Genomic DNA, 12,149 nt, shown 5'->3' with positions numbered 1-12,149 from the left:
TGAAGGAGAGGGCAGTATCAGGAAACCCACTGATGTGAGGGATGATCAGAAGCATGGAGCAGCCTGTATTGCATCTCTTTGTCATGTTGTGACTAAGTCATAGATTCGTAGAGTTATTTTGTATGGAAGCAGGGTCTTCGTTCCAGATGGTCCATGACAACTACAATGCCGATGCACAGAATCCCATTTATTGTCACTCTTATTAGTCATGAAATTTGTTGTTTTGTGGCAACAGTACAGTGCAAAACATAACAAATTACCATAAATCACAATAATAAATGCATAAATATAAATAATGCTAAGGAGGAATGAAGAATACCCCAGTCCCATTGGTTAATTTCTCTCTAAACCTTTCCTATCCATGCACCTATCCTTATCTGCTTTAACCACTTCCCCTGACAGCTTGTTCAATGTGTCCACCACCCTCTGTATTAAAAATTTGCCCCTCAAGGCCCCTTTAGGTATTTCCCCTCTCACCTTAAACCTAGGGACTCAAGATTTAGACTCCTCTACCCGGGGGAAAGACTTCGACTATCCAACCTTAATTTGTGACCCTCCTGACTAGTGTCCACAATGACCAAATATTGGAAATACTTGCCATTGCTGGCCCTAGTTTGCAGAGCAGCTACCTGGTTCACAGACTGCTACCTGTTCTTGTGTGCTGGCCAGTTCAATGAGTGGTTAAATGTTTCCTCACAGAACCAGGAGGTCTGACCCACCAAGAGCTTCTCTCTTGATACAGTTCCAATTCGCTGCTGAAGCACACCTTTGACACCCAAACACCTCATTGGATTTTTAATAAAAATGTTGTATGCTGCTAGGTTTAGAGGTATTATACTGAGCAAATAAAGGAGAAATGTTCATCCAGCTTGCTGGTTTACGTGAATTCTCTGTGCACATCTTGTCTGTAGACAGAGAGCTTTGGAAACAAAACCCACAGTATTCCTAAAGCATGCAAAGGGCAGCCTGTCAATGATTGTCAAGATCCTGCATAAGCTGCTTGTGGTAAGATTGAATTATCTTCCAGAAGTTTCCTTGTGATTCCTCTGATCAACCACCATTGACCCTGCCTTGACCTTGGCTTGTGCAGCTGGATCCTGGACTTCCTGTCAGATTGTCGGCAGCTGATAAGAGTGGGCTCCCTCACCTCCACCCCTCTGACTCTCAACACAGGAGCTCCTCATGGCTGTGTACTAAGTCCCCTCCTTTACTCCCTGTATACCCATGACAGTGTCGCCACCCACAGCTCTAATCTGCTAATTAAATTTGCCGACAATACTATATTGATTGGCCTCATCTTAAACAACAACGAGGTTACCTCCAGGGAAGAAGTCATCTCTCTGACACAGTGGTGTCAAGAAAACAACCTCTCCCTCAATGTCGCAAAAACAAAGGAGCTGATTGTGGATTACAGGAGGAATGGACCCCTATTGACATCAATGGATCTGGGGTTGAGAGAGTGAACAGCTTTAAGTTTCTCAGCATCCACATCACTGAGGACCTCACGTGGTCTGTACACACCAGCTGTGTGGTGAAACAGGCACAATGGCAGCTCTTACACCTCAGACAGTTGAGGAAGTTTGGAATGGGCCCCCAAATCCTAAGAACTTTCTACAGGGGCACAATTGAGAGCATCCTGACTGGCTACATCACTGCCTGGTACAGGAAATGTACCTCCCTTAACCACAGGATTCTGCAGAGAGTGGTGCCGACAGCCCAGCACATCTGTAGTTATGAACTTATCATGATTCAGGACATTTACAAAGACAGGTATGAGAAAAGGGCCTAAAGAATCACTGGGGACCCAAGCCACCCCAACTACAATCTATTCCAGCTGCTACCATCTGGGAAACAGTACCACAGCATAAAGGCCAGGGCCAACAGTCTCTGGGACAGTTTCTTCCACCAGGCCATCAGACTGATTTGAGTGTATTTCTAGGCTAAATTGACTGTTCTGTTTATTATAAATTACTATGATTGCACGTTGCACATTTAGACATAACGTAAAGAGTTTTACTCCTTATTAATGTGAAGGATGTAAGAAATAAAATCAATTCAATTCAATTCAATTAAGAAGTGTAGAGATCTTTATGTTTTAATGCAATGAATCCAGACAATATGACATACAAAAGGAAAATTCTCCAGAACATCCCAAAGTGTTGAGATTGATACTTCATCAGAAATGGACAGCTTATCTGCACCATGGAGATAGCAGGATGTTTGGTGGCATTATGAACATATATTCAGCTTTAGCTCTGTGTTAACTTGGTCCAGAAACATTAGCAGAAGTTCCCCATTACTCTGAGTCTGTAGGGTCCACTCTTAAACATTTGCTTTTCATTTATCTACATTCATTTCAACAATCAGTTACAGTGACACTTCACATATTCTTACTTTCCAGGTTGAAGTTGCCATTCCCAAGAACAAGGTGGTTTATTTACAGCCTCTGAGGGTTGGACAGACTGTGAGGAAAATCGTGCCGATAATCAACAGGAGCCTGGCACCTGTGAATTTCATTCTCTCCATGACTCCTAACCAACAACTTCTTCAGAACACCAAGGTACGAATGCTAATCAGTCGGATCTGCCCTCTGTCATCACTTAACAGTAAAATTAAATGCCAGTCAAGTTCAAAGCTCTGTGCAGTAAATTAGCAGTTACCACAGCAACAGATTTCCTCTGATCTTTCTGTTAGGGGCACCATAAACATTGGGAGATTTCCTCTGATCATGAACATGAATGTTGGTAATGGTGGGAATGCTATGTTATCACCAGACTGTGTGATAATACTTGCGGGGGTCCCCCAACATATCCTTAGGTGTGTAGTTATGTGACACATTTCACTGTATGTGCTTGCGATAAATAAATCTGAATCTCACTGTAACCAGTGAGAGATTTACCCCCATCAGTGATGCTGTAACTGTGAGATCTCTCCTGTTTACTTTCCATGAGTGAGGGGAGCTAGCACTGTGTTCATTGTGAGTGCTGTCCTCCGACTGTACAGATAGGCAGACAACACCCTCAGCTGCTGCTTCCCTTCCTCATCCTACACAGATGAGATTGTCCCTCTGAGGGATATTGCAACCCTTCCCCTGTATAATGCCAGGAGCATTGCTCTGCCATCATGGACAGCCTTTCTGGGCACACTGCAAAGTCAGCAGGCTTTCCGTTCAGCTTTAATCAGTAACAAGATAGCAACAATAACTGGTAACAATGGCCAACAATTTTTTTTTAGAAAGTTTTGCTTCCTCAGAAATTTATTTTGTTTATGATAGACCACAGCTGAACACAAATATAATTTCAGACTACTTGCATCACGTAAGAATTCGGAGAAACAAGATGTTAACTTTTATTGAATATAATGTGTTTAATTGCATAACGGTGCTGATGCTTTGCAATAGTTCAACTAAACTGAAAATGTTTTGTTGATGATTTTCATTTGTACTTTGTCTAAAGCTTCTGGCTGAAGTGTCCAGTGTTGATGAATTCCAGTTGTCCTGGTACTGTTCTCCATGACCACAATGTCCTGATGAAACCTTTCACCGTGCTTGTCATTGAAAGCACCAGGAATTGCAGGGAAGAGTTCTAAATGGGAATGCTGAAAACGGATCTTTAGCGACATGTTGCACTTCATGGTTTTGTGTGCTTGAAACATGTTGTCAACCAGTTTGGTGCTCCGTGGATGTCAAGAAAATTTTCAGAATCAATCAAATTCAGGTTTAATATCCAACACGAGGAAATCTGCAGATGCTGGAAATTCAAACAACCACACACACAAAATGCTGGTGGAACACAGCAGGCCAGGCAGCATCTATAGGGAGAAGCGCTGTTGACGTTTCGGCCCAAGACCCTGACAAAGGGTCTCTGACAAAGTACCCTGACGGAGGGTCTCGGCCCAAAACGTCGACAGTGCCTCTCCTTATAGATGCTGCCTGGCCTGCTGTGTTCTACCAGCATTTTGTGTGTGTTGCAGATTTAATATCTGTCAGCTGTCATGCTTTCTTTATAGCTGCATCAATATGTTGGGATCAGGTTAGATCCTTAGAGATCTTGACACCCATGAACTTGAAATTGCTCACTCTATCCACTTCTGATCCCTCTATGAGGATTGGTTCATGTTTCTTTGTCTTACCCTTCCTGAAGTCCACAATCAGCTCTTTGGTCTTACTGACGTTGAGTGCCAGGTTGTTGCTGCGACACCACTCAGCTAGCTGGTATATCTTGCTCCTGTATGCCCTCTCATCTCCATCTGAGATTCTGCCAACAATGGTTCTATCATCAGAAAATTTATAAATGCCATTTGAGCTACACCTGGCCACACAATCATGGGTACAGAGAGAGCAGAGCAGTGGGCTAAGCACACATCCCTAAGGTGTGCCAGTTTTGATTGCAAGTGAATAGGAGATATTATTCTCAATCCAGACAAATTGTGTTCTTCCTGTTAGGAAGATGAGGATCCAATTACATGTAGGCCCAGGTTCTATAGCTTATTGATCAGAACTGTGAAAATGATGGTGTTAAATGTTGAGCTATAGTCAACAAACAGCCTCCTTACATTGATGTTTGAATTGTCCGGGTGATCTGGTAGGGCACCTGGACAATGGTGGGGCATTGAGGAATGCAGTAGAACAGAGTGATCTAGGAATAATGGTGCATAGTTCCCTGAAGGTGGAATCTCATGTGGATAGGGTGGTGAAGAAAGCTTTTGGTATGCTGGCCTTTATAAATCAGAGCATTGAGTACAGAAGTTGGGATGTAATGTTAATATTGTACAAGGCATTGGTAAGGCCAAATTTGGAGAATTGTGTACAGTGCTGGTCACCGAATTATAGGAAAGATGTCAACAAAATAGAGAGAGTACAGAGACGATTTACTAGAATGTTACCTGGGTTTCAGCACCTAAGTTACAGAGAAAGGTTGAACAAGTTAGGTCTCTATTCATTGGAGTGTAGAAGGTTGAGGGGGGGACTTGATAGTGGTATTTAAAATTATGAGGGGGATAGATCGAGTTGATGTGGATAGACTTTTTCCATTGAGAGTAGGGGAGATTCAAACAAGAGGACATGAGTTGAGAGTTAGGGGGCAAAAGTTTAGGGGTAACATGAGGGGGAATTTCTTTATTCAGAGAGTAGTAGCTGTGTGGAATGAGCTTCCAGTAGAAGTAGTAGAGGCAGGTTCAATATTGTCATTTAAAAAAAATTGGATAGGTATATGGACAGGAAAGGAATGGAGGGTTATGGGCTGAGTGCAGGTCGGTGGGACTAGGTGAGAGTAAGCATTCGACACGGACTAGAAGTACTGAGATGGCCTGTTTTTGTGCTGTAATTGTTATATGATCTAAGGCCATTGGGACTGCATCTGCCATGGACCAATTGTGGTGATAAGCAAATTGTAATGGGGCCAGGTTCTTGTTGATTCTAGCTATGACCAACCTCTCAAAACATTTCAACACTGTAGATGTGAGTGCTACTGGATGATCATCATTAAAGCAGCTCTTCTTGGGCACTGGTATAACTGTTGCCATTTTGAAGCAGGTGGGAACTTCTGACTGTAGCAGTGAGAGGTTGAAAATGTCCTTGAATACTCTCGGCAGTTGGGTGGCACAACTTTTCTGAACCTTACCAGGTACTGCTTGCCTTAAGAAGGTTCACTCTCCTGAAAGACAGCGTAACATTGGCCTCTGAGACAGAGATCACAGGGTCATCAGGTGCAGCAGCTGTAGTTATACTCTCCCTTTCAAAGAGGGCATAGAAGGCATTGAGTTCATTTGGTAGTGAAGAATCACTGCCATTCTTACTATTGGGTTTTGATTTGTAGGAAGTAATGTCTTTCAAACCCTGCCAGAGATGACATGTATCTGATGTCACCTCAACCTTGCTAGGAAAAGTTTCTTCCCTCTTGAAATAGCCCTCTGTAAGTCATACCTGGTTTTCTTGTAGACCTGGGTCACCAGACTTAAATGCCACAGATCTAGCCCTCAGCAGATGACGAACCTTCTGGTTCACTCATGGCTTTTGGATTCTGAATGTACAGCACACATTCATCCACACAGATTTGAATGAAGTCAGTAACAACTGTATCCTTGAATGCCTTCCATGCAATTTTTTCCAGTCCCATTTGAAGTTCTTCTAGTTGCCTGTCATTTATGAACTGTTTGATTTGTGGACCAACAAAAAATGCCTTCCTTATTCTTGGCTTCAGTTATTCTGAATTGAATTATGAATTCAAATAGCAAATATAGGCGATTTCAAAAAGTGGCGTGCAATAGGGAAATTTTACAGTGATTTTTATGATCTGCAGCCCAAAATCCATAAGATGCACCAAAAAGTATTCAGGAAGCAAAATCTTCATTGTCCAGTGTAATTAACGTGTTGTCTCATGTTCTGAGATATTGTGAAAAGCTTGCATACTATCCAGTCAGATTATCCCATACATAAGTACATCAAGGTTGTACTAAAGGAAAAGCATTAACAAATGTTACAAAGTAGAGTGCAGGTACACTTAGGTACAAGGATAAGGGCAGTGGCAAGGCTGCTCACTGAAGCAGCATTAGTTAGGATGCAATAGCTGTGGCGCAAAATATTCTGAAAGTGCATTTACTGATTCCAGAATATGTTGGATGTACACATGTGGCTTGCTCATTTTACTTACTCCCTTTTCAGGTTCTAAGCCTATCACCAAAAGATAAGATCACGCTGAAAGCACAGGGGGGCTCCTGCAATGTTGCAGTCACCTTCTCCCCAGTCTGCCGGATTCCCGAGTTTGCCGAAGAAGTGAGAATGGAGTTGCCAGGTGTTTCCAAGGCTCTCTTTGTGATCCGAGGATGCTGCCAGGCAACCGAGATCGTACTGGACCAGGACTGCATCACATTTGGGGCCGTGATCCTCCGCAGCAAGGCAACCCGGCTGGTCATGTTGAAGAACATTGGCGATATTGGTGCCAGGTACCAAGTTCATAATCAGTGAGGACCATCTTGTTACAGTCTGGCCATGTCTACTGGGGATCTCACTGATCTGTCAAAACTCATCTCCCTTCTGCACTCAACAATAAGCAATGGTTTATTCTCTTGCCTCGGAAGCTGGCAGGCATGAATTCAAACCCCCGCCTAAACACCTGAGCAGGGAGAGTCTCTTAGATAGGAATATGGATGACAGAAAAACGGAAGGCTGTGGAGGATTCTGACTGGTTTTGTAAATTAAAAGGTGTCACAACATCATAGTTTTTTTTTTGCTGCAGCGATACAGTGCAATACATAAAATTACTACAGTACTGTGCAAAAGTCATAGGCATCCTAGTTCTATATGTGTACCAAAGACTTTAGCACAATGTTAACTCCAGTTAGCTGTCAGTGCAACTTGTTTGGATGCCCAAAGCTCTCTCAGGCTCTGATACTGACGGCTACTTGTTCATCTGATTGTTACCCTCCTCAATAACCATATAACAATTACAGCATGGAAACAGACCATCTCGGCCCTTCTAGCCCATGCCAAACGCTTACTTTTACCTAGTCCCACCGACCTGCACTCAGCCCATAACCCTCCATTCCTTTCCTGTCCATATACCTATCCAATTTTTTTTTAAATGACAGAATCAAACCTACCTCTACCACTTCTACCGGAAGCTCATCCCACACAGCTACCACTCTCTGAGTAAAGAAGTTCCCCCTCATGTTACCCCTAAACTTTTTCCCTCCTCAACTCCAAACATACAAACTCACAGGCTCTCCTTCTGAGTTCTGGTGAAGGGTCTCATCCTGAAACATCAACTATTCATTTCCCTCCAATGATGCTGCCTGACCAGCTGAGTTCCTCCAGCATGATGTATGTGTTGCTCCAGATTATCTACAGAATTTCTTGTGACTCTTCTGACTGAGCTGTTTCAAATGACTTACTGCAACCTTCCAACATCTGCCAGTCTCTGAGGGCATTCTTAGCCCGAAATGTGGAACCCAAAGTTGGCTGCAATGCTGATCAGCTGACCCCTGTTTTCCTCTTCATTAGATCAATATGTTAAGGGCGTTCTTCCGACAGCCTCCTGATATCTGCACGGTCTGGGTGCTTGAGTTATGTGGATAGGCTGGGACTGTTCTTCCCTGGAGCTAAGGAGCTAGGATAACCCTATAGAAGTTCATAAAGTCATGAGGGCATAAATAAGATAGATAGTTACAGTCTGTCTTTCAGGGTAAGGGATTTTAAAATAGAGGGCAGAGGTTTAAGTTGAGAGGGGAAAGATTTAAAGGGGATCTGAGAGGCAAATTTTTCACAAAGAGGTATCAGAGGAGGTGGTAGGGGCAGGCATGGTTAATAAATAAAACGTTTGAACAGCTATACAAAAAGGAAAGTTTTTCAGATATATCAAGGAAATGCAGACAAACAGGACTAAAACATCTTGGTTTGAGGGAGATAAAAATCAAACAACTGAGGGCTACTTAGCTGGGCATCTGTAGTTTGAAATTTGCTGTAAGCTAAAATTAACGATGAAAACAAATCCCCCAAATGTAAGAAAAGTGAACTAAAAGCCGAGAAGCTGAACCAGTCAGGGAGCATCAGTAGAAAGAGGCAATTAATGTGTCAGATCTGAAACTCTTCATCAGAACAGAGTCAGAGAGAAAACGGGAAGGGGACTTGGGTAAAGCAAAGGGACTATCTCAGATTGGGTAAATATTGAGGTTCGATTATGCTTCTTTGTGCATGCACTTTATTTGCTAATGTGCAATATCTGTGGAATGCTGTTTAATCTGGGCAACTGGGACATGGCCAGCATAGTCTCTACAGTACAGGGGGTGGGGGGTGGGAGAGAGAGTACGGCGAGCAAGAATAGTCAGTTCTGATGCAGACAGATAGATAGAAGGAGTGCCTTATTTAACACCAAATAATTTGATAGAGTCTGCAGGCTGCAACGTGCCCAAGCTGAAGATTAGGTGTTATGTAACATCTTCATCTCCAGTCTGGGCACACTGCAGTCTGCAGGAGTGTGAAACTCCCCAGAATTAGATAAACTGCTCTTTCATCAATTTATAAGTCACTTTATTTAATAAATGATATATTAACATTGAAGGATTTGCCAGGTTATTTCCTGGAATGAGAGAGTTTTCCTGTCACAGGCAGCTTAAAAATGTTAGCTCTGTGTTCTTTGGAGATTTGAAGGATAATGAATGATCTTCCTGAGGAAGCACAAGAGGCAAAGTTGAGATGTCCACCTGTGTGTGGTGACACTCGCGGCTGCCCCCACGGCATCCGCAGATGGTGTTGGTTGTTAATGCAAATAACACATTCACTATATATTTTGATGTACATATCATTAATAAACAACTCTAAATCAAAACCAGCAATTTTAAGCTGAGATGTGCAGGAATTTCTTCTCACAGAGCATTATGAATCTCTGGAATTTTCTTTCCCGCAGGCTGGATCACTTGGCATATTTAAAGAAAAAATAGCTGCACTATTGGAATGTTGAGAGCTGAGTGTTCTGTGGAATTGGCAAGTCCCTCCCACCATCCTTTTCTTCTGGCATCTTCCCCCTTTCCTTTTCTGTCCAGGAGAAGGATCTCGGCTTGAAATGTCAACTCTTTATTCATTTCCATTGATGCTGCCTGACCTGCTGAGTTCCTCCAGCATTTTGTGTGTGTTGCTCTGGATTTCTTATGTTTAAGATGTTTTAATATGTTATTATTAAATGTTAAAAGTTTAATTCATACAAGTTAAGCCATTTGATGAAGCACCAGAAATTAAATCTTATTCTCTCAAATGTTCATATTGCAGCTTTAGGTGGGAAATTGAAAAAATTAAGCCACACTTCTCAATCAGCCCTGTGGAGGGTTATCTGTCGCCAGGAATGGAGGTGTCCTTGCAGGTGGAATTCCATCCTGTCGCTGTGAACACAGACATTCGTGTGCAAGACCTGAACTGCTTCATTGAAAGAGCCAAATCCCTCCAAATCCACCTAACAGGATCATGTGTGCCGGCATCAGCCATGAAAGAGGTACAACCACTAGCTCTGCGCTAACAGGTCATGTTCTCATGGGGCCCTGTCATTCTTGCAACTTGGGATGTGTTTGGGCCTTAAAAGGCATTGAATCAGCTCAGAGCTCTTGTTCCCCTCTCAGTCAGCCTTGGCCGGCGGCTCTGCGAGGGAAATCACTCATTGTTCACAGGGAACTCTGGAAAAGTAGTTTTATGAAGCCTCAGTGCAAGGTGCTTGCCATGGGCTACAGTGATGGTTGTAAAAGCAGAGCTAACAGTTGCAGAGATCAGACATGGTGGGACAGTGGAAGACTTTCAAAGAGATTTTTCACGGTGCTCAAAAATAATAGATTCCAGTTAAAAGCAAGGACAGTAAGGGTGGGGAGAGCCAGTCTTGGTTAACTAAGGAAATAAAAGAAGACATCAAACTAAAGCTTGTACATATAAAGTCACCAAAAGTTGTGGGAAACTGGAAGTTTGGGAAAACTTCTGTACAATGTCCTGTGTATGTTACTCAAATGGCCTCTTTGGTTTGTTACAAGTAGGAATGCTTCTTTGTCTGATAAGTGTTTCTCTCACCGTTGTTTCACTTTAGAATGGCTGATATGGTAATTGTATTCATTTGTTAATCAATGGGGAATGTTATTGTGTCTTGTGATGCTGGGAACTTGGGGGAGGAGTTTTCGCGGGTTTTTGGGTGTGAGGAGGAGGCCGAGGAAGACGCCGAGGAAGGTGGATGTATGCTGGACTGCTCGTAAGACCACCGGGGTGGTCCCAGGTGTGACGGCCGGATGGGTCGATTGGTTCGTTGATTGAGCTCCAACGAGTGCACTAAACAGACTGAACTTTGATAAGTTGGCGCCTTTTGTTTTTTCCCTTGTATATATATATTTATATATATATTGTATTGCCTACTACTCTGTTAATTTTAGTAAACTCTTTAAAGTGTATTTCGTAACGGTTTTGTTGTGGGTTTGATACTGTTGGCGGGCGCGAGGCATTAACTCAATTTTCACAGCACCTGCGTGTACAGGAGGTGGGTTGGTGAGTGGCTGGATCTCCTTTTTCCCCTAGACATATACCAGCCTGTTGGGTAAGTGTTACACTTCAAAAAGCAACAAAGAACCACAAAGCGAGCAATAAAGAAAGGGAAGATAGATTATGAAAATAAACTAACACAAAATATAAAAACAGACAGTAAAAGTTTTTATAATTATATAAAGCGGAAAAGGGTAGCTAAAGTGAACATAGGTCCCTTGGAGGATGTGAAGGGAGAATTAATATTGGGTAATGAGGGAATGGCAGAGGTTTTGAATGTCAGTCTTTTGTGTCAGTCTTCATGGTGGAGGACACATCTAACATGCCAAAGAGAGATGTTATGGATGCAGTGGGAGGTGAGGACCTCGATACGATAGTGATCACTAAAGAGGTGGTGCTGAGCAAACTTGTGGGCCTGAAGATATGCAAGTTCCCTGGTCCTGATGGAATGCATCCCAGGGTACTGAAAGAAATGGCAGAAGTTATCATTGAGGCTTTGGTGATAATTTACCAAAATTTCTAGACTTTGGGCAGGTCCTGGCAGATTGGACGACAGCAAATGTCATGCTTCTTTTCAAAAAAGTATGTAGGCAAAAATCAGATAACTATAGACTAGTTAGTTTAACATCTGTAGTTGGGAAAATGCTTGAAGCTATCATTAAAGAAGAAATAGCAAGGCATCTGGAAAGAAATGGATCCATCAGGCAGACACAGCATGGATTCAGTAAAGGCAGGTCCTGTTTGACAATCTTACTGGAGTTCTTCAAGGATTTAACAAGTGCAGTGGATAGAGGGGAACAGATGGACAATATTTACTTGGATTTCCAGAAGGTATTCGATAAGGTGCCTCATAAAAGACATCCATAAGATAAGGATGCGCAGAGTTGGTAGTACAGAGAGTTGGGGATAAAGGATTGGTTAACTAAAAGAAAGCAGAGAGTTAGAATATGTGGGTGTTACTCTGGTTAGCAATCAGTGGTGAGCGGTGTGCTGCAGAGGTCGGTGCTGGGCCCACAACTGTTCATGATATACATTAATGATCTGGAAGTGTAGTGTAGTGTATCTTAAGTTTGCTAATGATACTAAATTCAAAAGCAAATTGTGCAGAAGATACGGAGAGTCTGCAGAGAGATACAGGTAAGTTAAGAGA

At 42.6% G+C, this 12,149-nt stretch overlaps 1 protein-coding gene across 4 annotated transcripts in view; it reads left to right on the top strand.

The window, feature by feature from the left end:
- hydin (HYDIN axonemal central pair apparatus protein) overlaps nt 1-12,149 on the top strand; it is a 1,146,554-nt gene that overhangs the window by 1,071,231 nt on the left and 63,174 nt on the right. For all 4 annotated transcript variants that reach the window (XM_059992477.1, XM_059992476.1, XM_059992474.1 and 1 more), the window contains 3 exons: nt 2,402-2,560; nt 6,662-6,942; nt 9,761-9,980. In XM_059992477.1, the coding sequence (XP_059848460.1) occupies nt 2,402-2,560; nt 6,662-6,942; nt 9,761-9,980 (660 nt within the window). The remainder of the gene's footprint in view (nt 1-2,401; nt 2,561-6,661; nt 6,943-9,760; nt 9,981-12,149) is intronic.

This window comes from Hypanus sabinus, chromosome 17, assembly GCF_030144855.1.
Source record: "Hypanus sabinus isolate sHypSab1 chromosome 17, sHypSab1.hap1, whole genome shotgun sequence".
In the NCBI taxonomy this organism is placed as follows: domain Eukaryota; kingdom Metazoa; phylum Chordata; class Chondrichthyes; order Myliobatiformes; family Dasyatidae; genus Hypanus; species Hypanus sabinus.
This window is presented reverse-complemented; position numbering and strand designations above follow the sequence as displayed.